This window comes from Rhamphochromis longiceps, linkage group LG7 (assembly GCF_057381845.1).
Source record: "Rhamphochromis longiceps isolate RC_006_pf linkage group LG7, R_longiceps_female_GT1.1, whole genome shotgun sequence".
NCBI classification, from domain to species: domain Eukaryota; kingdom Metazoa; phylum Chordata; class Actinopteri; order Cichliformes; family Cichlidae; genus Rhamphochromis; species Rhamphochromis longiceps.
The window spans coordinates 54,593,184-54,620,043 of NC_140563.1; the positions used below are offsets into that span (position 1 = coordinate 54,593,184).

General features: G+C 39.5%; 2 protein-coding genes across 3 annotated transcripts; one reads left to right on the forward strand and one right to left on the reverse strand.

The window, feature by feature from the left end:
• Positions 1 to 1,914: 1,914 nt before the first annotated feature.
• Positions 1,915 to 12,305, reverse strand: LOC146666364 (KN motif and ankyrin repeat domain-containing protein 1-like). The gene is made up of 11 exons (XM_085414350.1): positions 12,198 to 12,305; positions 9,404 to 11,958; positions 8,964 to 9,116; positions 8,334 to 8,442; positions 8,092 to 8,241; positions 7,881 to 7,968; positions 7,069 to 7,288; positions 5,962 to 6,104; positions 4,784 to 4,984; positions 4,419 to 4,517; positions 1,915 to 4,320 (listed from the first exon to the last, which is right to left on the reverse strand). Exons 2-11 carry the CDS (start codon positions 11,676 to 11,678, stop codon positions 4,258 to 4,260), a joined length of 3,501 nt encoding a protein of 1,166 aa, XP_085270476.1. The 5' UTR covers positions 11,679 to 11,958; positions 12,198 to 12,305; the 3' UTR covers positions 1,915 to 4,257.
• A 7,842-nt stretch (positions 12,306 to 20,147) lies between these two features.
• Positions 20,148 to 23,012, forward strand: fbp1b (fructose-1,6-bisphosphatase 1b). 2 transcript variants are annotated; one of them, XM_085414352.1, is made up of 8 exons: positions 20,148 to 20,381; positions 20,764 to 20,926; positions 21,025 to 21,117; positions 21,775 to 21,915; positions 22,000 to 22,137; positions 22,270 to 22,389; positions 22,497 to 22,686; positions 22,780 to 23,012. In XM_085414352.1, the coding sequence occupies exons 1-7, from the start codon at positions 20,212 to 20,214 to the stop codon at positions 22,683 to 22,685; spliced, it is 1,014 nt and encodes a 337-aa protein (XP_085270478.1). In that variant the 5' UTR covers positions 20,148 to 20,211; the 3' UTR covers position 22,686; positions 22,780 to 23,012. The 2 variants fall into 2 exon arrangements, with proteins under 2 accessions (XP_085270478.1, XP_085270479.1); XM_085414353.1 differs by having other exon boundaries at positions 20,150 to 20,381; positions 22,777 to 23,010.
• Positions 23,013 to 26,860: the final 3,848 nt, after the last annotated feature.

Consider the following 26,860-nt stretch of genomic DNA (forward strand, 5'->3'; position numbering starts at 1 on the left):
GTTTTTCAAAACCTTTCAAGTCTCAGTTTTATGATATGGCACAAAACTAATAATTACTAACTCTTACAGTATTTTTATCGCCCAATATGTAACCTGATTTAAATGTGAGCCTTATTATGACATATTGAGCTGCACAGTAACCCAAACATATACACAAGGATGGTCTGCACCATGAAATAACGAACCATCTGATGTAGAAGTCCATACATGTCACATGCAACATATTGTACTGAAGACACATGTACCCTTCTGACAGGAACATCCATATCTTTTGATGGCATGTGTCAGTGTACAAAGGGCTTCACTGGCATGAAACTGTGACTGCTGAATGTCCTTGCATGCCAGCTTCATATGACATTCATTAGGGTTTTACAAAACAGTTTTGTTTTGCTTTCAAGATTGCTTACATCGGCATCTATTCTACTAAATAACATGGTAGCGGTGACGCTTAAACAAACGGGGAAATTAAATGAACGGATTAGCTAACCTCGGTGAAATAGAGATATCTTTCCAGACTAATGTTCCCAAGAATCACTTGCTGAAAACTGCTGACTGTTACCATGGCAACAGCAAATTTTGATGGTGGACCATGTATATCATTGTGTTTTATTGCTGTTGCTGGGAAATGATTCAGAGTGCTCTCAGTCACACAAGCTCTCAGGAATTGGAGACAAAGTGGTACACTGGGGAAACGAGTGCAGCGGGAAGCCGAACAACATAATTTTATAATCTGTCTTTTCATGGAAGCTTTCTGTCTTGTGCACCCAAGCACTGCTTTAAAAAAAAAAGCTCTGGAAATGGGCAAAATATAAATCACATGAGTAGATGAAGAAAACAAAAGGAAGAGGAAATACAACAAACTGACTGTGAGATCGCATGTTTCACTGATGAAAACATCGTACTTCGTAAACGGTTAAAAAAAAAGGTTGAAAAAAAACGAAATACCCCTTAATCTGTTCTTTCTTTTATTTTATAACTTGTCACATGTTCACTCACCAACAGTGCTGTAGCGTAAAATTAAACAATGATAATCTCTGAGCTGCAGGACTGCTGTAGAATTGAATTATCACCACACGCTCTCTCTTCTCACACCAATGAAGCTCGTGGGGAATATTAATTAAAATGGTGAGAACTGTAGGGCACAGGTTATTCTGAATGGTTGATAAATGATTTACAGCTCATTCAAAGCTGAAATTCGCTTTTAATTTCCAGTAGTACAAACGCCAAGAGAGGCAAGACTACTCTGATGAGTTATCAAGGCCAGGTTTTGCAGTCTAAGGTCACAAACTCACCTAATAATTCAGTCATTAATAGTCATTTTTTGAAAAAGGTCTACATAATCTTGCTTATAGGGGAAAAAAGGCAATGGTACTTTACTGATAGACATCATAGTCAACAGAGAAGGGACAGGATGAACACTGGGGGCAATGCCTGGTGAGGTGGTAGAAACGAGGTGAGAATGGTGGGTAGTTTCTGTGTAAGAGAGCTCACAGCGAGCATCAGAGCCATCTGACCGGCCTGGGCAGCAGAAGGCAGGAGTCAAACACAGGAAGAAACAGGGTAAAAGAGCTGGGTGTCAGGATGAAGAAAAATTGGTGCCTGCCAAACCAAAAAAGGAAAGAAGTGTTCGTGCTTCAGCCAGGCACGAGCCTGGTTGAGATACTTCAGGTGGAACAGTGGTAAGCACTGCTGTCTCACAGCAAAGAAGGTACTGGGTTTGAATCCACCAGCTGGTTGAAAAATCTCTTACACAATGACAGAGCTCACGTGACCCTTCCTTTGTGTGTGACTAAAAACATTATCAGAGGCTCCATTTTTCCTTTCCTCCAGCAAATGTGTAACACATATAACACAATAACGTGCTACCTTAAAATTCCTTACTATTAAACAAACATGGGACTAATCTTGTCATCTGTCAGACTGTATTTATTTATTACATTGCTGATATTTATTTGTACATTTTGTCCATGATTGGTAGAAAAAGATGTGCTACAGATATGTAGTAGTTTATGCTGCATCTTCTTACCCTGTTTACATAGTATAAAGTAAAAGCTTTGCCAAAAAATAAACAGTTTTTAAAGATTACAAAACATATAAATAAAAAGGCCACTTGGGTTGAATTGAACTTTTGTTGGAATCATGAACAAAAAGGGTATTTTGACATTTACAGTAAACAACAAGTAATCATGCATTTCAACATAATCTATAATCCTTATGAATTTAAAATAGTAAACTATGTTGCCATGCATCTATATTCCTGTAAGTTATAGTAATGTACACAGTATGGTGTCAATAACTTTAGTATATTTAATGAAGTCATGCAAACCTTTACTATGGTATCATGGATATTTTCTGAGGTACAGATCCTTTAAGTACGAAAGGGCTGGGTCAAGATTTTGCACTTTGTAATTTTTGTTACTTTTACCCCAGCACATTTGAGCCCTGTGACTTTACAAATAATATGAGATTTAAAAATAGTACAAAATTTCACCTTAGCACCAAGTAAAACCCAATTCCAAAACTGCTGGGATGCCGTATAAAAAATAAACAAATAAATAAAAAAGCTATGATTTGCAAATCTCTTAAACCAATAACTTTTCACAATAGTACATAAAAAATAAATCAAATGTTTAAATAAAATGTACTATTTAAATTTTAATTTAATGGAGCAACATAACTCAAAAAAGTTGGGAATGGGCAACAAGAGGTCAGAAATTTAGAGATACTAAAAAGAAACCGCTGGAAGAACAAAAGGTTAACTGAGAATTTGTCAGTAACACGATTGGGTAAAAAAGTGCAGCTTAAAGACGCAGAGTTTCTCAGAAGTGAAGATGGGAAGTATCTAGAAGATACAAATTATGGAACAATTTCAGAATGATATTTATCACTGTGAAGACTTACTCATCATCTACAGTATATAAAAGGATTCCTGCAATCTGTAGAAATCTCTGTGCAGAAAGGAACAAGTCTGAAAATCCAATAGTGGATGCCTGTGATTTTCAGGCCCTCGGGCATTGAAAACAGCCACTATTTGGATTTGTTCGGAAATCACTGTTATGGAAATCACTGAATGGGCTCAGGAACACTTCCAGAAATCACTGTGTGTGAACACAATTCACCGTCCCATCCACAAACGCAGGTTAAAGCTCTATCATGCAAAAAAAGAACCCCTATGTGAACATGATCCAGAATTGCAGCTGTCTTCTCTGGTCAAAGCTCATTTTAAGAGAACTGAGGCAAAGTAGAAAGCTGTTCTGTGGTCAGATTTTTTTGGAAAACATAAATGCTGCATCCTCCAGACTAAAGATCAGAAGGATCGTCTGGTTTATTATCAGCACGCAGCTCAAAAGCCTGAATCTCTGATGTTTTTTTGACATTAGTATCTATGAAACAGCAGCTGGCACTTCTGAAAAGGCACCATCAGTGCTGAAAAGTATGTACAGGTTTTAGAGGAAAATATGTAATGTCTTTGCTGCTGATATAATCTTAGCATACTTCATATGCTGAGACCATGCTACTGCATCTATTGCAGCAGCATGGCTTCATAGAAGAGTTTGGATGCTGAAACAAAAAGTACAACAAAGACAACACACAACTGTTGAGCAGTTAGAATCGCCTATCAGATAGGAATGAGGCAATTCTCCTCTACCAGAGGGTCTAGCAGCTGGTCTCCTCAGTTCCCAGATGTTACAAAGAGACGTTACAGAGTGTTGCTAAAAGAAGAGGGGATGCCCCGCAGTGTTAAACATGGCCTGTGCCAAAGTTTTTAGATATGTTCTGGCCATCAAATTCAAAATAACCTGATTTAAAAATAAGAATAAAAGGTTTGACATGTGTTCTATGTTCCACCTTCAATAAAAAAAAATGGGTTGAAATGATTTGCAAATCATTGCAATCTACTTTTATTTCCATTTAACACAGCATCCCAGCTGAAGTGCATCTTAACTTGGGGACTTTGGATAATTTTGCATGCTCTCCTTAAATATACACACATGCACTATATTAAATTTACTGTAATACACATTTCTTTGTATGAAATATGAAATTACCAGTCTTATCATATACACATGTATGCATACCGTGCTACTAGATAATGAAAAGCATTTTGTCAACTGCTGAATTATGACAGATAAATATTCAACTGAATTCTCTTGATAAGATTGAAACTGACAAAGTTATACACAATGTCGGCTTTGATATTGAATCATCTGAAAATAAGTTTCATGTAGCATCAAATCAGAGTTTGGGGGGATCCCATCATTCAAAGACGTGTCTATCACTGGAAGAAGAAAGAGACCTGCCACTGTGACGACCAGTTGCCTGATAAGAAACACACAAACACCAAAATGCATACAATGTAAAAAAAGATGCAGAAACACATTTATATTGTGTGTTAATGTAAAAATTGACTCACATACCCCTGCGTGTCCTTTGAAGAAGTTGGCATGAGCATAAAGAAGCACTGCAATGTCATTGTGTCCTGCCTCTAATGCGATGGACATGGCTGTGCTTTCATCCTGTTTACGCACAAAATACACCACAAGAGCTTCTGTTGTTTATCGCACAATAACAGACAGAAAATAAACAGCCTCAGTATATTTAATTACATACCATTTCTATCCCTTTTGTTTTCTCCTGACACACTGAATGTGTCTTCTGTAACAAATGGTTACTCTCTGCTTTTGTAATATAATATCTAAAACAAAGTAAGAGCGCTTCTGCTTCACAGCTTGAGGCCACCGGGCTCACAGAAGCTGCAAAGTAGAGGCAATGACTCACATACACTGTCAGTCAGGGTGGCATCGCACTCCGGCTGTGCCAGCAGTAGTTTAACAATGTCAGCGTGGCCATGCTCGCTTGCACACATCAGCGCTGTGGAGCCCTCATCATCCTGGAGATTGACCTCCGCCCCTTGTGCCAGGAGTGCCTGCACCATGTCCATCCTGCCATGGCTCACAGCGAGCATCAGAGCCGTCTGACCGGCCTGGGCAGCAGAAGGCAGGAGTCAAACACAGGAAGAAACAGGGCAAGTAATACTGAGTCACACATCTCCAAATATAAAGATACAGTCAGTAGACGACTGGGGAAAGGAAAAAAAATGAGCGGGACAGTGAAGCTAGTTCAGTTATTTATTCTTTCTTATATTGATTCACTGAATTTCAACTACACAACACAAATGTAGCCACTGGATGAATATTTTCATCTTTTTGAAAGTTTACATTTAATTGAATTATTTGCAAAATGTTCTCAGTCTCGTGGTTTGTTCTCTCTTCTTTTGGACACAGGAAATGTAATCAAACATAAAAGGTTAAACGTGCATTGCAGATTCTAGCTTGTGATTCATGCAGTGAATGGAAGTCGGCTTAGGACTGATCTTTTCGCGTAGGAGTGTGGCCGCTCCTCTGTATCAGCATATCACAGCAGCTGCGCCATCGGTTGCTAAGCCAACAAGCCTCGGACGTAGCATTTCCTCAGAGGTGCATATCCAGTAAAAGTGACAAGTTGCAGATCTCAACTTTGTGAGGAATTCTGACGCACATAATCAGGCGTTTGTTTGGCAGTGCTGTGATATCTGCAGGATTTTTTTTAAGCAGCTAAAGACAAAGGAAAGACTGTTTTCATTGTATTTATATTTATGCAAGCAGTTACATTTATCTGTCTACATAAAATAAACTCCAAAAATTATTAAGATTAAAATCAGTCAATCATCTTATAAGGAAAGTTGCTTTAAAATAAAATAGTTGCACACAGTTCCTCCTATGTTTCATCTTCTGACATCACATAGGAGAGTAGGTTGAGTGATGCATTAAATCATTTTGACAATACCCACATTGACTGAAAGCCATGAGAGCTGCAGCAATTTTTAAAAAATTGTAAAACTAGTTTGTAAAAAACTTAAACTATAGTGTAATGTGAGAGCCAGCTAACCACTCCTCACCCACAACCTGAGAACATACTGACCTGGCTGGCCTTGGCGTTGACATCTCCTTTAGTGAAGAGCTGCTCGACTACTTTCATGTTGTCTGGATTATCCACAGCAGCAAGTGCAGCCAGCATGATGGGCGTGTAACCTGCTGAATTCTGCTGATTCACGTTGCACACCTCTGTAGTGATTGGCGGTCAAATGGATGGCAGTGGAAAAAACAAGCAAGAGGAAGAAGAATGTATATTATTTTGTACTGATAACAATTCACACTTGTTTTAATCATACAAATGCCAAGTTTTATTTTGTAAGGAAGACCTGTTCCAGATAAGCTTTTGTGGTGAGTGACTAAAAATGACAAAACTGTTATGCAATATAGATTCACAGAAAAAGGCTGGCGCTTAGAGATATATATTCTGAGTGATATACATACACAGAAGCTGTTCAGTCGGGCACCCAGTGCAAATATCAAACTGTCCTGACAAACTAAATAATTAAGTGACTGTCCAGAATAGTGTTTCTGCCTTTCGATCCCTTTCATACTCATTCACAGCTGGAAAAATGGTTGAAAGGAGCCATTATGATTTTCAAAAGGCAATCTCCAGCACATAATTTCTTATTTAAAAAAAAATCGTATTTTCCCCCCAAAAAACACCATCTCGTTTATCAGCTACCCAGCAGTCAAAAATGTATTCTATTGCCCATGCTGGTTTAAGAAACCAGGGTCTTCTTTTTTATCAATATTTTCCCGTTTTTGACAGGAGCACTTTGTATCTTACCACACACAGAATTCGCTTGCTGCTGGTATTTTCGCCACCTAGTGGCTATTAGAAAGAATACTAAAATGTTCATATGATATGACAAATCCAGATTATACATGGGCTTCTGAGCAGTACAGCTGAATTACACAAGGCGTTTCCACCCTAAAAAACTGTGAGCTTGCTTGTTTCTCTGATTTGCTGGGAGATTCAAATTAAAAGGACAACTCTTGCGGCATTTTGTAGAAGTTAAAAAAAGCCCTGGCAGCATAATTTGTCTGTAATCTTATTTTAAGCATGTCCAGACTGCAAAGAAATAAACTTAATTCTCGTGACATAGAGGGACAGAGAAAAACAATATGTACTTGGGGTGGTGTGGTGATGTACCTGGATTAAGCAATTTCTTCACAATGCCAAAGTTCGAGTGAGAAACGCTGTAGTGTAGAGCTGTGTTTCCATTGCCGTCAGCCATATTAACTATGTACTGCAATACTGAAGGTGAAATGGCCTGAAACGTAGATAAGTAGTCCTCTACAGTTTCAGGAGATGCTGACTTGTGGCTGGACACAGAGAACCACTCTTGCTGGAGTGTGTGCAGACAGTCCTGCTGCAAGAGGAAAAAAGGATGCATTATATATGCAAAAACAGCACTTCTTTTTTTAAACATTAGTTTAGTAGAGCAATCAGGACTGAATAGACACAATCCTCCCATAATTACAGGGATGTGAATGAAAGAAGACAGACAAACAGCATAAAGCAACAATTCTATAAAAGACATCATAAAAGAAGAGGAATCTGTCATTATTTCAAACATAAAAAGGCATGTCGAGAGTTCTTGTTATTCTTTTTAGTGTTTCAGCTTTCACAATGGAAGCTGTCAAGAGTTACCTTGCTGATATACTTCCCTTGAATTCCACTTCTTCTTACCTATTTTGCATTTTACTGTGAAAGTGAGTAGTCTATTTCACTTAGAAAGAAAAACATTCTCAAGTTGAAGCAAATGATATGGCTAAAAATTCTTCTACTGACGAATTCTTTTCATATCCAATGGTAAGGATACTTCTTTAGAAACGATATACTTTCAACCACCATGGCCCAGCATCTCTCCGCACCCATGCTAATCAAAACACGTACAGACAAACAAGGCCCGTGGTGACTTTCAGTGGCTCTCATACTGAATATAGTAAAACAAAACATACCATTTCCCTGTTGGATAAAGCTGTGTCATCACTCAGGTGCGTCTTTAAGGCTTGACAAGCAAAAAACATCCGTTCGCTCATCCTACGTCTGAAAATAACCAAATTCTATTGGTTACTAGATGTCAGTTCAGATTTGAAAGGACTCCCACAGTAATGCAGACTGCTGTTGCGAAGCTTTTTATTGTTGCAGTTTTATTTTCTCCCAGATTACCTCTGCTGTGTATACACTCTCGCAGCTCCTTTTGATCCCTTGTTGTCTTTTTCCTTTCGTGATTGGGCAACATCTTGAGGAGATTCCCTAAATGTTCTTTTTATCTTTCTGTCCACATCATCATGCTCATAATTCGACACTGGGTCCAGCCTAAGGACAATAAAACAAGAGCTTAATATCTATGAACATACCACATCCATAATTTCAGAAATAAAACATTTGTTTAGACATTAGACACCTACCCTGTAGTCACACCCAGAAACTTCATGCTCTGCCTGTTGCTACTACAGCACTGGTTACCATTCTGTTTCTTTATTACATTCCTTGGCTTACCAGCATTATCTGACCTGTCTAGAAATGAGCACAAAGCACTTTTATTCTTAACACAAATCACACAGTATGTTGCATTAAATGCATGTATAGCAAAACAGTTACAAGGCTAGCTAGGTCACGTTCAGAGTATATGAAAACACACGATTCTTTATGCATTCGTTCACATCTAAAAGCCTCGGTGGAAAAGAGAAAGCATTCTTTTACACCAGCTCCTCCCACAAAGCAGTTCAATTTTAGATCTTAAGCCACAAAGTGCTATGTGGCACACAACGTCTTCCAAAACCAGATATCATTCCACACATCGCAAATGCATCCCTCAAAAAGGGAACTTGCCCAGCTGAAGCCAGCCACTTCCCCTGAACCTAGTTCAAGTTTAAACTGGGCGCTGGGAGTGGCTTCAAAATAAAATATTTTTATACTAAAAGATTTTTAAACTTCCTTCACTGAGACAAAATTCCTACTAACTGGATATTTACTAAATATCTCATGAAAAAAAGGATTTGGATTTATAACTAAACATAAATAAATAAAAATATTACCTTGTAAACCAGAGGACGTCTGCTGTTCTATCATTTTAATCATTCTTTTCACCTCTGAATCATTACTGCTCTGTTGACACAGTCCTGCTTTTGCTTTGTCACACTTAGAGGAGACAAGTGAAAGTTGAGACTGCGACTGAGAGTCTTTGTTTGCTGCATGAAAGTAAGATAATAGTAGACAGAAACGTATAAACATAACATTGCAGATTTGAAAAAAAAAATGTTAATTGCATCACCTACTTTGTGTAGATAAAGGGTTTTTTTTAATGTGTAAAAATCTGGAGCTATGTCATTCTATACAAATGACAGCAATAATGCAAGCAATACAAGCGCAAACTGTTCAACCTATTCAGAATGTATAGTAATAAATTAGCAGGAAATTTGGTATCAGCTTTGCAAATGTTTTATGAAGAATCAATGTTTTTGGTTTGCTGTGTTACCTGCTGGTTGAGAACTGAACATGTGGATGTCTGTCCCTCCTTGTGCCATAGGTTTTCTATTGCAGGAGCTGGGATCTCCTTGGCCACTGTTATGATCAGGACAGTCCTCTGTGAGCAGGTCCCCATGCTCCATGCTGAGGAGCCTCTGCAACTTCTCGATGTAATGGTTCAGCTCATGGTCCCACTGTAACTGTGCAGGTTTCTGGAAATTTTGTCCAGGTGTCCTGGATGAAACTGAAAAATCCCTTATCCGCCCTTCCCCTACACCAACACTCTTTGTTTTGACAGGGTCAGGTAGATGGGACGGTCCGGATGCCATATTTCGAGTTTTCAGTCCAACTAGGAAATTCTCATTAATGTCTGTGAATCCAACTCCAGTGTCTCGAGTTACCCTGGTGACCGCTTCTGGTGTTTGCTTTGAAATACTTTCTACTGCATTTGCAGTTCCTACACCGATTGTTCGGGTCTCTGTGGTGCATCTGACGTCTCGGACCCTATTGCCTACAGATACTGTCCTAGTTGAAGTGTGAGTGGTGTTGGTGTGCTTGTCTTGGGTGCTGAGGAGCGTATTCGTGCTGGAGTCAGTGCTGAAGGCGTGCTTGGTGTTGGTAAAGCGAGACACTGAACTACATACAGTGTTGGTACGCTGCGATGCTGTTTGGGGTGATACCATGATTCCGAGCTCAACTCCTCTGACTCGATCTGTAGTCATACACTGTGAAACTGCTTCCTTTGCCTCGCAAATGGTCACATCGACAGAACAATCCCCACAAGCCACTGAACAATACTCTTTCTTGGACCTCAGATTTGCCAGTGGCGCCTCTGTGTTGCTTTCTGCATCACATACCCTTATCTCTGTCCCAACTCCTTGTGTGTTTGTAAAAACGTGCATTTCCACAGCCTTGTCGCTGGTCTCCACTCGCTCCCTGACCTCCCAGAGGCTCATGGGTACATCCAGTCCTGTGCAAATACTCCTCATCATAGGTGCACAGGATACTCCTACAGTTTTTACCTCCTTTTCCTCGCCTGTGGAAGCATCTCTGAGCTCTGTGTGATTACCCACTCCCTGGCTTTTGGTGTGTGGCCTTGCATCTGAGCCTATGCTTACAGTGGACGGTCTGGCACAGCAGGCCTTGTCAACCCGGTTCCTGGCTCCTGCAGCCTGAAGTTCCAGTTTCAGACGAATCAACTCCGTCTCCAGAGCTGATTCTTTCAACTCTATTTCTAAGTGACAAATTCTCTCCTTTAAGGCACTGTTTATTAATTCTTGGGCATCACGCTCTGCCTCCTGTTCTGTGTAAATTCCCAGACTGACTTCAGATACTTCTGTTGCAATGGACCTCATCTCTACCTGCTCAGTGTATGCATATTTGTTTTCTTTTGGTGGCTTAGACAAGATGATATCCATATCGTTGTCAGTTCCCACAGCGACTGACTTAAATGTTTTGTCATGAAGAGGGTTACATTTTTCATGCAATGTTCCCAACTGTCCCACTTTGATGGACCTTTCCAGTTCTCGCATGTCTTTGGTCAATCGCCCAACCTCCTTCAGATCTGTGCAGCTACTTTTAACTTCAAGATCTTTTTTGGTATTTCTGTTGATCTCAATTTCAGACCCTTCAATGGTATACGGGCTGTTCCAGGTTACATCATTGACGTTCTCTCTCTCAATCAAGTCCTTGAGCTGACAGCTTAGTTGCCTCTTTTCCTCCTGAAGGACTGAGATCTTTACCTGGAGGATTGGGATGATTTTCACTTGCTCCTCTAACTCTTTCAGTCTTTGTAGCGCAACCACCATTTGGTCACGGACATGTTGCAGGTGCATGGGGACTGGAGTTGTTCTACCTGAGCTCTGTGGACTTACTCTCAGACAGCCTGTGCTGCCTCTACTGCCCAGGGATGAGCCGAGTTGGACCTCGGGTCCAGTGCCAGTAGGCTTATTGCCATTATTGTTCTGATTATATGCACCTAGGCCAGTGAAAGGTGAGAGTGACCCAGGGGAGCTCACACCTCCGAAGCTGGCCAGTCGTCGACGGGGATAGGGCTGGGGTGGAGAAAGTCTTGTCACCTCCTGATTCAAGGGTTTGTGGGTCTCCAGAAAGGCCCTCTCCATCACAGGGCTTTGACTTTGGAAGAGAGATCGTGCAGCTGGCTGAGGCTTTGGCTCAGTTAGTATCTGAGAGGTTCCCAGACTTTCATTTCTTTTATTATTATTATCCAACAAGGAACCATGTGGTGGAGGAAGAGGTGGTCTACCTCGAGCTGCAGAGGACATGCCCAGTAGTTTTGAATCATCAGCACTAGATGATGACAAGGACTCTGCAGAATACCACTGACTAGATGAAATGCCCCTCTGCGTTTTGTCCACATTACTGCCGGCCACCCTGGGCCTCCTTTTTAGGCTTAGTCGCTTAATGGTGGCGGCGTCTCAGAAACTGTCCACACGCTTGATGCAGTCCACTTCAGACTGATAACTGTAATCAATTTCAAGGTGGTTAGGGAACCAGTGCTTTGGCCTGTTAAATAGTTGGACAGCTGTACTTTAATCTTCCTCTCTGAAAAGAGTAGTCAGGGAAGCAAAAGAATAAAAATAAAACAGCAAAAATCCAGACCAAACATTATGCAGAAAGGTGGAAAATCTTTTAAAAAAAATACAATAAATAAATCTTACAGAAAATAAGAAGTTGTTGTAAATTTAAGTTTTAAATAACATTTAATCATCATGAATCATCATGAATACACAGTAAAATCTTGAAGGCTTTAGGCTATATACTCTTCCCTTTTCTTTCCTTACCTTAGTATGTGTTGATCAGTGACCATTTCTCTGAGTCTCAAGCCTTCCTTCACTTCAAAATGTTTCTGACTCTAATCTCTCTGAGCCTGTCCCACAAGGGGAGGAGGGAGAGAGGAGTGTCTACCAATCCTGCAGACACTTTTTTCAGTAGTTACTTCTCTCCCAATGGTATGTCTCTCTCTACATAGACTGAGCCCACTCTATAATTACTCTGCAACTCTCCCTGTAAATGCCCAACCATTCTCTTGGCAGGACTTCTCAACCACAAACATATTCCAAGTATTTTAGCCACTGAATATAAAAGCAAAGAAAATACCTAGGACAACACAATTCTAACCTATAACTATATTTAAATAGTAAATGTTAAATGCATTAAGCTGGAATTGCAATAAATTCCATCATACAACCCCTATTATCAAAAAGTACATTTCATGCATTACTTCCAGAAGCATGTACAAATTACAAACATTTTTGTGACTCTAAAGCATTTAGGTTAGTGGTAATTATATCAGTTATCATTACCTGACATATTCCTCAGGACTTAAAAACCTTGAACGTGTTTCAGAATATCTCAATAATGATTTAATTCCTTTTTCATTCAGCCTAAACTTTGAATAAGTCTGCAAATAAAAGAAAAACACATCAAATTAACTTTGAACCTTGGTGTTGCTGTCTCATTCGTATGAGCTCCTTCTCTCTCTCATCCCAGGTCTGACAGTCGATAACAGCTAACATTACAGTGCTTGCATAAAGGAAATGCAATACTGAGACATGGTTATTTCTGCACAACTACAGGAGGATGGGGCTTAGCCTCAACACACTGTCATTGCAATGCTATCCCCTATCACATTTTCATTGATAAGCACCTTTCGGTTCTCAGCATGCTGGTGTTTTGAGAAGGCTTCCTCTCTTCTTCTCCCTTCATAGAAAGTCAGTTTAAAGAATTACTGAAATCTATATTTAATATATATATATAATACAACAATCTACTCTAATATAATATAATCTGATATAGCATTTATAATTAACATGCATAAAATAATGACTTATGTGAGGAGCAAGCCAAGTGGAGTTGGAAAAGGAGGATTTAACAACTTGATATCTTTTTTGTAAGCTGCCTGCATTTTTCTACATTTTTTAGAACTTGATACCCCAAAAGAGTCAAAACTATGTGAAGCCCAGCAAATGTGTAAGTAAATTGGTGTGTACAAAGTCAATCCAAACTAAACATCAAAAACACAGACAAGTTGCTATTTGCATACTACTGAGACATAAACAATCTGAAAAATACTGTTTATTTTGCAGAACCAATGAAAATGGTATTACTATGAAATAAATTACAGTTTTCTCTGGCTGGAGGTAAGGTTGACTAATCATCTGCTGATTCAAGTGTTTGTGGGTCTCTGTAACAGCCTGTTCCATCACAGGGCTTTATCTCTACAGCTGGTTTATCTGACTTGACTCATCTGTGGCTAATCTGAGGTTGCTGGACTTCTCAGTCTTTTTGTGTTATCCACTGAGAAGCCACGTGGTAGATCCACCTCGAGTTGTAGAATGAACGGATCGTCATTCTACAACTCGAGGTGCTCCCTTCAGGATTTATTTGTTTTTCTTATTTTTTATTGTGAACAAGTGAGAACAAGTTCTTGCCCTAAACTTAATAACTGGTTGTGCCACCCTTGGCAGCAGGAACTGCAATCAAGCATTTGTGATAAGTGGCAATGACTCTTTCACATCACTGTGGAGGAATGTGGAGGGATTTTGGCCTAATCTTCCTTGCAGAGTTGTTTAAATTCTGTCACACTAGAGGTTTTTTTTGTTTGGTTTTTTTAACATGAACATCCCATTAAAGCATCTTAATTGGATTTAAGTCCAGACTTTGACTAGTCCTGCTGCATAACCTCAGTGTGCATCAGCATCATGGCACACATAGATGATGGGCGGACATTCTCCTTCAGGATTTTGTGGTAGAGAGCAGAATTCATGGCCCCAGATCATCACACTACCACCACCATGTCTGACTGCTGGTATGATGTTCTTTTCATGAAATGCTGTCTTATTTTTACAAAATATGTAACAGGAGACAACCCTTCCAAAAAGTTCAGCTTTTGTCTCGTCAGTCCACCGAATACTTTCTCAAAAGTCTTGCAAAAACATTTTGAGAAATGTGATGTGAACCTTTGTGTTCCTTTTAGTCAGCAGTGGTTTTCTCCTTGGACCTCTTCCATGGAAACCCTTTTTACCCAGACTCTTTCCTATTGTTGACTCATGAACGCTTACCTTAAGTAAGGGAAGTGAGGCGTGCAGTTTTCGGTTCTTTTGTGACCTCCAGGTTGAGTTGTCATTGCACTTTTGGAGTAATTTTGGTAGCCCTGCCACTCCTGCCAAGATTCACCACTGTTGAAATTTTTCTCTATTTTGGATAATGGCTCTCATTGTGGTTTGCTGGAGTCCCGAGGCATTAGAAATGGCTTTATAACCCTTGCCCAACTGATAGATATCAATGACTCTGCTTCTCATCTATTCTTGTTCCTTTAAATTGTAGCGAGATGTGTTGATTTTTAAGATCCTTTAGCATATTTCATTTTTTCAGACAGATTCTAATTAAGTCACTTCCTGATTCAACAGGTCCGACAGTAATCAGGACCGGTTGAGGCTAGTGCTATCCACAAAATGTTATCAATCACAGTTAACTCGTGATTTAACAACAGGGCCAATTACTTTTTCACACAGGAGCAGATAGGTTTGGATAGGGGACTGCAGCCACCAGCAAAATGGAAAAGCCCTACAAACTAGAGATGGCACGATACCACTTTTTAATGTCCGATACTGATTCCAATATCATAAATTTGGATATCTGCCGATACCGGTATGAATCCGATATAACGTATTTTGTAATCAATAAAACAGTTTTTTTTATAAATATCTTGCTGCATTTTGTATAAGTTCATACTCAAGTTTTAAAAAACAAGAGACTGAAGCTATTCTGTTATACCTTTATGCACAAAATACACTCCACCCAAAACATTTTATAGTTCAGCAACACTGATCAATCTAATAAATTTAAACCTACACCATCCTCCCTATTCTGGTATTTTAAAGAGTACTTACCTACCTAACAAATAGGGTTGCCAACTCCCAGCAAAAATATTAGGGAACCACCCCCTTAATCGATGTAATCAACTTTAATTTAATGCAAGTGTAAAACAAATGCACAGAAATCAATTATTTTTCTACAGTAATTAAATAGATTCAATATCTTTCTTCAGCAGAATTGCAGACTGCACAGATGGTACCTTCCCAAAGGAAAAAGTACTATAGCTTACTAGGGTGTATATTAGACTTATTAGTTACTATATACAATAATGGATTCTATACATTTACACTATAGATAAAATTGAATTGAATTGAATACATGTAATCAGATGACCACTTTTTTTTGTAAGATTCAGATAATTATTTATTCAAAATTTTTAAATGACATAACAAAGAAAAATATTTCTTTGTGCCCCCCTTTCCCTGTTAATGCCCAACCTGGCTCCCGACAAAACTTTGCTAGACCCGCCCCTGCACAGTTACCAGCCGTCAGCTACTTAGAAAAGAATCCTGGTGTTATTTGTCTCTCAGAAACAGTTCATAACTTTCCTTCAACTCATTCATGTCACCTAGAAGGTAAACCTGTTTCTCCATCACCTGTTCAGCTCTGATGATTTAATAAGAGCATCTCCTGGTTTCATCTTCATGCTTCCCTCTCACCACATATCCATACGGATATCATGACCAGCAGCTTTTACAGCTGTGGCTCCAGCAAACATCAGCTGATACTAGAAAGTAATATTAAATAAATTCTAACAACAGCTTATCACGCTTAAACGTGTTGCTGTTGTTTATCCACTGGTCTCCTCTTGCTAGCGCAAAGTGGGCGATAAACAAACAAGAAAGACGGGACTTGCAGCAGAAAAGCCGATCAGCTGATCATTGATCAGTTTCATGTTTGAAGTAATAACAGGAGAGCAAGGGGGAGAGAATGAGCGAAGTAGATGCAACTGCGCAGCAAAGACAGAATAACTCCAGCTTTGTGTCTATTTTTTAATTCTAGCTGAAGTACGGGACAAATCACTTCCTTTTCGCCTCAATATGGAACTCCAATGGCCAGTCCAGCTGTGGCTCCATATATCAGTTGTTAAGCTTAACATGGAAATACTATGCAAACATTCAGGGATGAACTTATACACTTGCTTTACTTCTCTGGGATTCTTCTCTGATTTTGTGATACTTCGGATCGGATTACATTTTTTTTTCTCTCCGATATCCGATCCAGTAATTTAGGTAGTATAGGACCGATACCGATACATAATATGGATCAGTCCATCTCTACTACAAACGCACGCTAAATACAGAAAACAGAACATGAAGGATTGCATCGTCACACTTCAAAGAAGCAGCGGTTTATCAGTGATGTGAAGGAGCAAAGTAAAGTGTGCTTTAATTGCATGAGTGACATAGTAGGGGAGACCGGGGATAGTTGTAACGTGGGTCAGTTGTAACACTTCCAATTTCTCCAATCAGGGCTAAGTTTCAAATGATGTGACTCATCCTGTGCATGCCCAATTCAGTTCTGCTATCACACGTGAAAAATCAGCACATTTTGTCAAATACAGACAATTTAACATGAAAAAAAGTAATTTGTATGCCAAAAAGTAAGTTTTTCTACTTTATTTCAATTTGTGATAGCATTATCTGCTTTGCAGTTAAACTCATCAAACTTAAATTATGTTATTTGTATGTCTATGGGGATATATTCTGTGTAAGTCTTTAGTGCTAATGTTTTAGCCGTTGGCTGTAATGCTAGCTAGTTCATGGCTATAGGAGTCTTGGTCAGCTGTAACAGCAACAGTCTGGGTTAGTTGTAACAATAATGCAGATGTTACAACTTACCACACTATTACTTTAACTTATATTAAACAAGTTGGGGCAACGACATCAGCAGAGAGAGGTTCACTGGTCGCATTTGTATATGCGGTTAATGCCATTGGCAACACAATTCCTCCACTGTTTGTGTTCCCACATTATGCAGACCTCTGTGTCAGAGATGGACCAGTAGGAAGTACTGGTAGTGGAAATAAATCAGGATGGGTGCAAGAAACAGATTCCCTCATCTTTCTGAAGCACTTTGCAAACCACACCAAGGTAAGCCATGATAAAAAGTAATGGAATTGCGATGCTGGTGAACAACTACATTTTTTCAGCTTCATTGTTATGTTCAAAATTGGTGCAAGAGTTGTAAGTTATAATGCCCACTGAGCCAATGAGGCCAAACTCAAGGAAGACCAACCAAAATTAATGAAATATTCAGTTGCAGAAAATTCCATAATATGTCTTTTTTGGGGGGTTGGAATATGTTCAAAAGCTAGATTTCTGCATTCTGTCACACACACACATAGCTACATAAATGGATGTAAGTGCATTCATGTGTTGAATAAACAAAGATTACATGTTAATGTTTTGTTAGTACCCTTATTTCATTGTGTTACATTTTACCCCAGGATGTGTTACAACTAACCCAGACTATGGGGTTAATTGTAACATTTCACTCTTTGTGTTTGAGACCATACCATGCAATGGGTAATTGTGCTGCAGAGAAAATAGCTGCATTATTTAATAGCAGAGACATGTAAATACTTTGCATTACATTTTGAATCCACTACCTTAAAAGAGCTTCAATTTACAGACAGAAATGTCAAAAATGTTACAGTTATCCCCGGTCTCCCCTACTGTCACTTCCACAGCTGTTTCCCCAAAAACATGTCTGTTTTGTTTCACTGTTTTTTGTTTGTTGTTGTGTTTTTTTTTTTGTTTTTTTTAATGGAAATTCCGTTGGGTTTTGTGCCTTTTTGCAGCATTTTTTAATTTGCTGGTGTTTTCTTCAATTACAGTGCGTTTGACCTCTCAGGGCCACCATACATTTCTCACTGACAAAAGTGCCAAGCGATTATTAATAAAGGGTAAAACTTTGTATGATAAAAATATAACTAATATTAATATTTGAACTTTTTATAAATTGACAGATAACTGCAGCCCTTCCTCCTTCCTTACTTCAAATTGAATGTTTTATTCCGTCGTGTTATAAAAAGTTAGCCTCTGTTTGCTTAACATGAGAAGAAGTAAATCACCTGTGCATTCGGAGAGGAGGTGGACAAATACAACATGCTCGTGTGATGCAAAGTTAAATATTATGAGTATTATTAACAGCTTACCTTATCAGTTGGCACGTGTTTTTTTTAAACGTGTATTTTTGACGCTAACAAGACCGCTCCCCCCCCCCCCCCCTTTTCTCCTTTCTCAATAATTTTTCGATATTAGACGAACTTTTCCTCTGCATCTGTGAGATGCATACCGCGCATGCGCGCAGAGCTGTCGACGCGCACAGCAGATGCTCACGGGAATCAGTCATTAAAATATTGATGAGGCGCTTTCTTCTGTTGACTCGATTACACAGCATAAACACCACATCATTTCGGTCTCAGAATCTGGTTTCAGGGGTAGTAATTACCGAACTAATTACCTGAGTTATTTTTTTTTTCCAGTGACATAACCGGGAAATAAAGTTAAACAGTCATTTTTATGTAGTTTCCATATATTTAACTGTATGCTTGGGATAATGGCACCTGCTAAAAATAAGTCACTCTTACATCCTGCAGGGTGGTGCTGTTTGTAGAGCTGTTTTAATAGTGCTGAAAGTTTAATCGATTCGGAGCACCAGAGAGCTCTTATGGAATATATCTTTTACCAGACATTCCACATTTTCAAGCTGAACTGCGACATCATGTGGACATAGTGCAGCAATACATCCTGCACTCTAATACACTTTGAGTCCAAAGTTGTTCCTGCGGAGTTTTTGAGGTATTCCCATGCGAAAAATATCCCCCAAATGGATTAACTGACTGATGCTTACGGACAAGGTGTCTAGCGCCTGCTGCATAGTTTTCTCACACGCTAGCCTTAAAAAGTCTCTCTGAAACCTCTTGTTTTTTTGTGTTTGCTTTTTTAAAATACTTTATTGACTTGAAAGCATGCTTGCAGCATGTTACTACCCACCTCACATTACATTACACTGGAGGTTTTTATCCTACCTGCTATCTTTTAAGTCCAAAGTTTAACTTTGGTTTGTGAAACAGCTCTCTAACTCGTTTTGTGTAAGCTTAACTCAAGCAGCACCATTGATTGTGTGGAGTCCTTTAACTTTTTTAAAAAGTTTGATGATTTCCCAGACAGAGACTACCATAACCTAATTATCTGCATGCAGAGACACAGTGACACACTCCACCAGTTCATGTGAATAAATGTGACTGTTTATTTTCTCGTACATAGTTGTATTAACCCATCGAAAATTAACACAGAAGTCAGGTAAGATTGCCTCGTACAATGAGTCCTATCATTTGAACTTTGCACCTCTTCAGGATCACGCAGGGAAAACATGTTTACATGCTTGAAAGTGCTGAGTTCGTTGGTCCGGTGTAAGGTGTTCACCAGATTTTCTATAATGATCTGAAGGTTTCTGAGTAACAGAAGTTTATTAAATCTCACAAACTGACAGGGGCAAAACTACAGACAATACATGGTCGGTTTAAAAGAGCATCTGTAAATGAAATGAGCTTGGTGCTGAAAAGCTTAGCTGTTTCTATTAAAAGATCTGAGTGCAGTTACGTACTTCAGTGAAATGAATGCAGTTAAACAAAATCAAGTTGCACTGAGACTGAAATCCACTTTAAAATATTGAGTTGTGCATGCTGATAAAAAAAACTAAAATGTTCACTATCTTTGAACTTTGCTCTTCAAACCCACAGTCACAGAAGTGATCCAACCAGCATCAGAAAGGACACTAGTGATTGGTTAGAAGAGTTGCACACCCCGGTCCCTACCCCTATCTACAGTCCACCCTTTTTAAACTTCGGTGAAACACTTACCTGTTTCACTCAGGGCATTAGGTCTCAGTCCCACGCCTGACAGCAACATGTCTGACAAAGGAGCTTTTGATACCAATGTGCAGACGCTCACCAGGTTTGTTCTGGAGGAAGGCAGAAAGGCCCAAGGAACAGGCGAACTGACAAACCTGCTCAACTCCATCTGCACAGCTGTCAAAGCCATTTCCACTGCTGTCAGAAAGGCTGGGATTGCTAACCTGTGAGTACTACATTCTTTTTTTTTATTCAGACTCTGAAAGGTAGCAAAAAAAAAACCCCCAGATGCTTCTGAATATTCAGGAAGTTTTCACCATTTAGCCCTGCAACCAGTGGTTATTTATTTTTCTTATTGAATATACTGTACAGTTTAATTATCTTTTGATATTTGGCTTTAGTGCAGCTACATGCACTGCAGCATGCAATCCAATAAAGCAGTTTTAACTTAACCCCAGGCCAAAGGTAAACCTTGCACAAGTGTGCACAAATCCACCTGGGGCAGAGGACAAGCAGATAATAGATTGTAATAGAATATTGTTATCATATTTATTTTATTGAGTTCTTAAATAGCTTCAGAGTGAATAGTTTGTATTTGTGCTTTGAAGATATGGCATTGCTGGGAGCACCAACGTGACAGGGGACCAAGTAAAGAAGCTGGATGTCCTCTCCAATGACCTAGTCATCAACATGATCAAGTCTTCCTTCACCTCCTGTGTGCTGGTCTCAGAAGAAGATGAGAAGGCCATCATTGTGGAACCGGACAACAGCGTATGTGGACTCACACCTATAGATGTATATTAATGTCTGAATAGGTCTATGTGTTCTTTTACTTTGAGAATAAAAAAAATCCTCTTCTCACCTGACAGGGAAAATACATCGTTTGCTTTGATCCGCTCGATGGCTCCTCCAACATCGACTGTCTTGTCTCCATAGGAACAATATTCGCCATCTACAAAAAGGTCAGTGATGCTGGTAATGCATGCAGATTCCAAGCACATCGGCTTGTTGTTGTTCAACACTGTAGAGCGGTGTCCCGATCAGCCCTGAGTGAACTAACAACAATTCGAATGACATTTAAGATAAGATAAGATAACCTTTATTAGTCCCACACGTGGGAAATTTGTTTTGTCACAGCAGGAAGTGGACAGTGCAAAAGTTATGACGCAAAAATTAGAATGCAATAAGAATAAATACAGTACACAGCTGTACAGAATAGAATAAAATAATATACTATATACAGTAGAATAAAATAGAATAAAAATATACAATAAGATAAAAATAGAATACGAATGCTATATACAACTGAGTAAAAATACAACGATGCCAGAAAAGATTATTGCACTTAGTGTTATTGCACTATTTATCTTTGCAGAGAAATAATTGGTCGTCAGAGAATTAAATGTACTCAGTATGCTGACATACCATAAACATAACAGCCAATTCAGTACCAGATCAACACACATTGCTGTCCCAGGGTTAACTGAGAACTAAATAACAAGAGGGCATATGTTTATACCGCTGCCAGTAAGGTGTCCTTGTCCTTACCTGTCCTAACAATATGTGATAGCCTGTGGTTCCAATAATAACTTTAAAGTTTTTGATATCTTTCCACATAGACCACAGATGGGGAGCCATCTGAGCAGGATGCTCTGCAGCCAGGAAGAAACATTGTAGCAGCTGGTTATGCCCTGTACGGCAGTGCCACCATGATGGTCTTGTCCACTGGTCAGGGAGTGAACTGCTTCATGCTCGACCCTGTAAGTTAATAGATGTCGTCAAAACTGTCACCTGACCGTGCGTATATAAGACAGTATACTGCTTTCCCCCCCTCTGTTTTCCAGGCAATTGGCGAGTTCATCTTGGTGGACCAAGATGTGAAGATAAAGAAAAAGGGAAAAATCTACAGTCTGAATGAAGGATATGCACAGCACTTTTATCCAGATGTGACCGAGTACCTACAAAAGAAGAAATTCCCAGAGGTAAAGCCAATAAAATAAATAAATGAGAATCCTAATGTGGAATTGACCACCATAAAGGTCAATCTCTAATGCTGCATTGAGGAGTAATATGAAGTTAATCTAAGCATAAATTCTACATTTACTTGTTTTCAGGATGGCTCTGCCCCATATGGCAGTCGATATATTGGATCAATGGTGGCAGATGTTCATCGTACTTTGGTGTACGGAGGAATCTTTTTATATCCTGCTAATGTCAAGAGCCCCAAGGGCAAGGTGAGGAGGTGGAGCGTCTAGAAATGGTGATTTAAAAAATAAAAGAGAAAGATTTTCTGATACTTCATATTCTTATCATGTCACTACTGTTTTGTTTTGCTTTTCAGCTGAGGTTGCTTTATGAATGCAACCCCATGGCCTTCATCATGGAGCAGGCAGGAGGCATGGCCACTACTGGAGCCATGAACGTTTTAGACATCAAGCCCACGAGTATCCACCAGAGAGTACCCGTGGTCCTGGGATCCCCTGATGATGTGCAGGAATACATTGCCATCTACAAAAAGCACAACAAATGAGGTACTTGTGTGATTTTGCTTTGTGTACTCATGAAAGGATGTAACATGTAGGACAATAACTACATTTTTTTTTCAATTTCCCCAAATTTAGCAGGTCAAATGTGGTGGTGAGCAGCCTAAATCGGCAATGACAACACAATCCAGAGGCTCAGTCAGCACATTCACTGCATTTTTCTCGGTCGCTCTGTTGCACTGATGACGAAACCAGGGGCTTCAGTGGATCTATGAACTCATACTGTGCTGATTCTGTCCTGTTAAAGGGTGTTATTTGTGGAGCGTTACCCTGCATTTTTTAAATAAAAACAAAATGTTTTTCCACGTTCTTCTTACTGAGGTTCCAAAGTCCAGTATGTGCATATGGGTTGTTAGGTATGTCTTCGTGTAAAAACAATATTTTTTCCTATAAGGACAAAGGTCACATTTCAGATCTGAAAGAGAAAGAACTGCTGAATCCCAGTTTACTGAACAAGCCCAATATTCTGGAGTGGACACTTACACATATTTACATGAGAAAGAAGTCCAGTACATCAAGATTTTTGCTTAAAAATGTGTTCAGTGATGGTAGCATGGGCAGAGCCTGCTCTTTTTCACGCTCTCCGCCCAGGTTTGAGTAACCATGCTAGGAATGCAAGCAGTCTGCTTCTTTATGAGCTCTGACCTTTCCTGAATTTGAGCAGCTTGTGTCATTTATACATAAAAACAATGGTTTCCTTTGATACCGCTGCTAAAAATGCTAAGCAATCAACCCATTTCATTACATCTTAACTCAATGGAACTTTAAAAATGAAGTCCAGACTTTCCAGGACAAGGAAAATTATCCAATTACTTCCCAGCTGTCTAAATACCTATAAATCAGCGAGGAGAGGAGTTGATCAAATGTTTAAACAAACCAAAGCAAAAATACAGAAGAGAAATTTAAGATAAATCATCCCGGAAGAGACCACTCCTGTGACGATTAGGGTTGCAAAGGGGCGGAAAATTTCCGGTAAATTTCCGAAAAGTTTCCGGTAAATTTCCATGGTAAGTTAAGCTTGGGAATTTTGGAAATATTCCATATTGGAAACTGTCCATGGAAATAATGGGAATTATGGAAATTAATGGGAATTTAGGAGAACTAACTGGGAATATATTATTTCCAAGCATAAATATAAACAGAAATCATAAGAAAACCTCCATGCAAAATGTTTTCAACAGTTATTTCAACAGATTTATTTGTAAGTACCGTAGAATAGAACACGTTTCAATAACTTGTTTCATGGATGAATAAAAACAGAAATGTTGAGTTCAATATTACCATCCCCTAACCCCGCTCATTCAAAAATGCCCCCTGTCCAAAAATCTCCACAAAGTCCCATTCTAAAGGTTAAAAGAAAAATGCCACTTATCCTCCAAAACGTCCCATTAAACATGCAAATCTTCCTTCAAGCAATCGTCTTTTCTCATTTTTGCTCAGTCAATAGACTCTTCCTGGACCTCATCATCATCCAACAACATGTTCACTTCCTCAGCATCCAACTCTGAGTCTTCCTCTTCAGTGTCACTTTCCAGCCTTGTTGAGGATGGCTCTGTGTCAGGCTCAAAGAGCCGTAGGTTTGCCCGAATGCCGACCAGCTTTTCCACTCTCACATTTGTGAGCCTGTTGCGAACCTTTGTGTGGGTGTTGCCAAACAGTGACCAGTTGCGCTCGGAGGCGGCTGATGATGGTGGGATTTGGAGGAGGATGGAGGCTACAGGTGCAAGGGCCTCAGATTCACATAGTCCCTTCCACCAGGTGGCTGCAGATATGTGCTGGCATGACTGCCATATTCCATCCCCTTTCCAAAGACCTTGCTTTGTTCGATACTTTGCCAAACTGCCTAGAACTTTGCCTTTATCGAGACCCAGGTGGTCAGACATGGCTGTAATGACTGCATAGGCACCGTTGATCTCTTCCCCAGAAAGTATGCCCTTGTCATATTTGGGGTCCAGCATGTATGCTGCATGCACTGGCTTCATGCAGAACTCCCTCCGCTGTTCCAATGACTTGACCACAGCTGTTTCCTCTGCTTTCAGTAGTAGGGAAGTGGGCAGAATTGTCTGGATTTCTTCTTTGAGTTCTGCAAAAAGGCACTGGACATCTGACAAGATGGCACCATCCCCCTCTATCTTCGCCATTGCTGCTGCAATAGGTTTGAGGATTTTCTGACTGCTAGATACTCTTTCCCAGAACACATCATCCAAGATGACCTTCTTGATGTCACTGTCGATGCCTACAGACTGGGATATGGCCATCTCTTGCAGAGACTCCTTTCCCTCCAGAAGGCTGTCAAACATGATAACAACACCACCCCATCGCGTTATGCTGGGAAGCTTCAGTGTAGTACTCTTGTTCTTTTCCTTTTGCTTTGACAGAAATGTAGCGGAAGTTACTTGTTTGCCTTTAACATATTTCAGAACTTGCTTCACTCTCTTATTCAGAGTGTCCATTGGTTTTAGTGCCATTATGTCTTTTAGGAGAAGATTTAGTGTATGGGCTGCACAGCCAATAGTAGTTATATGAGGGTAGGTCTCCTCCACATGTGCCCAGGCAACCTTCCTGTTGGCTGCGTTGTCAGTGACCAGTGCAAAAACCTTATCTGGTCCAAGGTCATTGATGATCACTTTTAGCTCATCTGCAATGTATTGGCCTGTGTGTCTGTTTTCCTTTGTGTCTACACTCTTGTAGAACACAGGCTGAGGAGTGGTGATTATGTAGTTAATAATTCCTTGTCCCCTGATATTGGACCATCCATCAGAGATGACTGAAATACAGTCAGCTTGGTCAATGGTCTGTTTCACCTTTGCTTGAACTCGACTGAACTCTTCATCCAGTAGATGAGTAGACAATGCATGTCATGGCTTATTTAGCATCTAACAGATGCTAGCATTTTATTTAGCATCTTATCAGATTGCTATCTACCAGATTAATACATTTTATGTGATATTCACAATTTAAACATTTAATGAATATATTTTCCCATAATATCATCAAAACTTACCTCACTTGTTAAGTCCACAGGCTCAAATGTGTGCCTTCAATACTCTTTGTCCTTCAGGCTCAAAAGTGTGGTCCATGTGTACATGTGATGGAGGCATGCACAGTGCCAGTAGGTGGTCTCAATAGCCATGCAGCAAGCTTGTGCTCTGTACATGTGATTAAGGAATGGCATGGATATTCAAGTGTATTTGAATTGCATTTGTTTGTTTTTGTCAATATTATGCTAAAATATACTTTGCTCAACTATATTTAAGTTCCCTAAGAAGAGCCAACCTTCAATTTTGAAAATTCCCACTTTATTCCCATAAATTCCCACTTTATTCCCACTTTATTCCCATAAATTCCCATAAATTCCCGTTAATTCCCGTTTATTCCCATAAATTCCCGTTAATTCCCATGGAAAGATTCCATCTTTGAAAATTCGCAACCCTAGTGACGATAGAAATGTTCCATCTTAGGATAAAGGTTATCAGAAGAACTTTCACTTTAAAAAAGGATTACTTGTGAAGAAAGTTATTAATGAGGTTTTCTGGACTAATTTGGGACTAATTTGGGATACACTGACTTCATTATTGCTGGCACCAGGTTAGAGTCCCTTTTAGCTTCAGAACTGTCTTCATTCTTTGTGGCATACATTTATTGTATTGAGATCCAACATAGCATATTAGACTCTGAAGACCATTTCAGTAGAGTGAATTCACTGTCGTGTTCAAGAAAGCAGATGATTTGAGCTTTCTTACATGTATACTCTTACTGGAACTCAAGTCATTAGAAGATGGGTGCACTTTGTTCATAAAGGAACGGGTATGTTTAGCAACAATACTCATGGAGGCTGTGGTGTTTAAACCTCAGATGATCCTTAAAAGTCCTGACCCTTTTTAGCCAAAGGACAAAAAATGGCGACTTCCCAGAAATGGTGTAAAAATATCACACAGTAATATTTTTCCACTTTAAATGACACAGTCATTTTAAAACTACTTCAGCCTGAAATATAAATATTAAATATTAATTATAGTTTGTGGACTCCAGCTGAGGTGGAGCAGCGGCTGCAAATGGACACACCGTGGTCTTTGCAAGTAAGCGTCCCAGAAGGTGCTGCCAGGTCTTCTCTTTTTCATCAGTGCAAAAGTCACACTGCCCTTACATTGGCTGAAGAAAG

Excerpts from the sequence above, each read along its gene's own strand:
- LOC146666364 (XM_085414350.1), bottom strand. The coding sequence starts at position 11,678 with ATGTCCTCTGCAGCTCGAGGTAGACCACCTCTTCCTCCACCACATGGT. Across the intron at positions 7,289-7,880 it reads CTTTATCCAACAGGGAAATG|CAGGACTGTCTGCACACACT; the intron begins GTATGTTTTGTT and ends TTCCTCTTGCAG. Across the intron at positions 4,321-4,418 it reads TCTTCAAAGGACACGCAGGG|GCAACTGGTCGTCACAGTGG; the intron begins GTATGTGAGTCA and ends GTTTCTTATCAG.
- fbp1b (XM_085414352.1), top strand. The coding sequence starts at position 20,212 with ATGTCTGACAAAGGAGCTTTTGATACCAATGTGCAGACGCTCACCAGG. Across the intron at positions 20,382-20,763 it reads AAGGCTGGGATTGCTAACCT|ATATGGCATTGCTGGGAGCA; the intron begins GTGAGTACTACA and ends TGTGCTTTGAAG. Across the intron at positions 22,138-22,269 it reads AAAAGAAGAAATTCCCAGAG|GATGGCTCTGCCCCATATGG; the intron begins GTAAAGCCAATA and ends ACTTGTTTTCAG.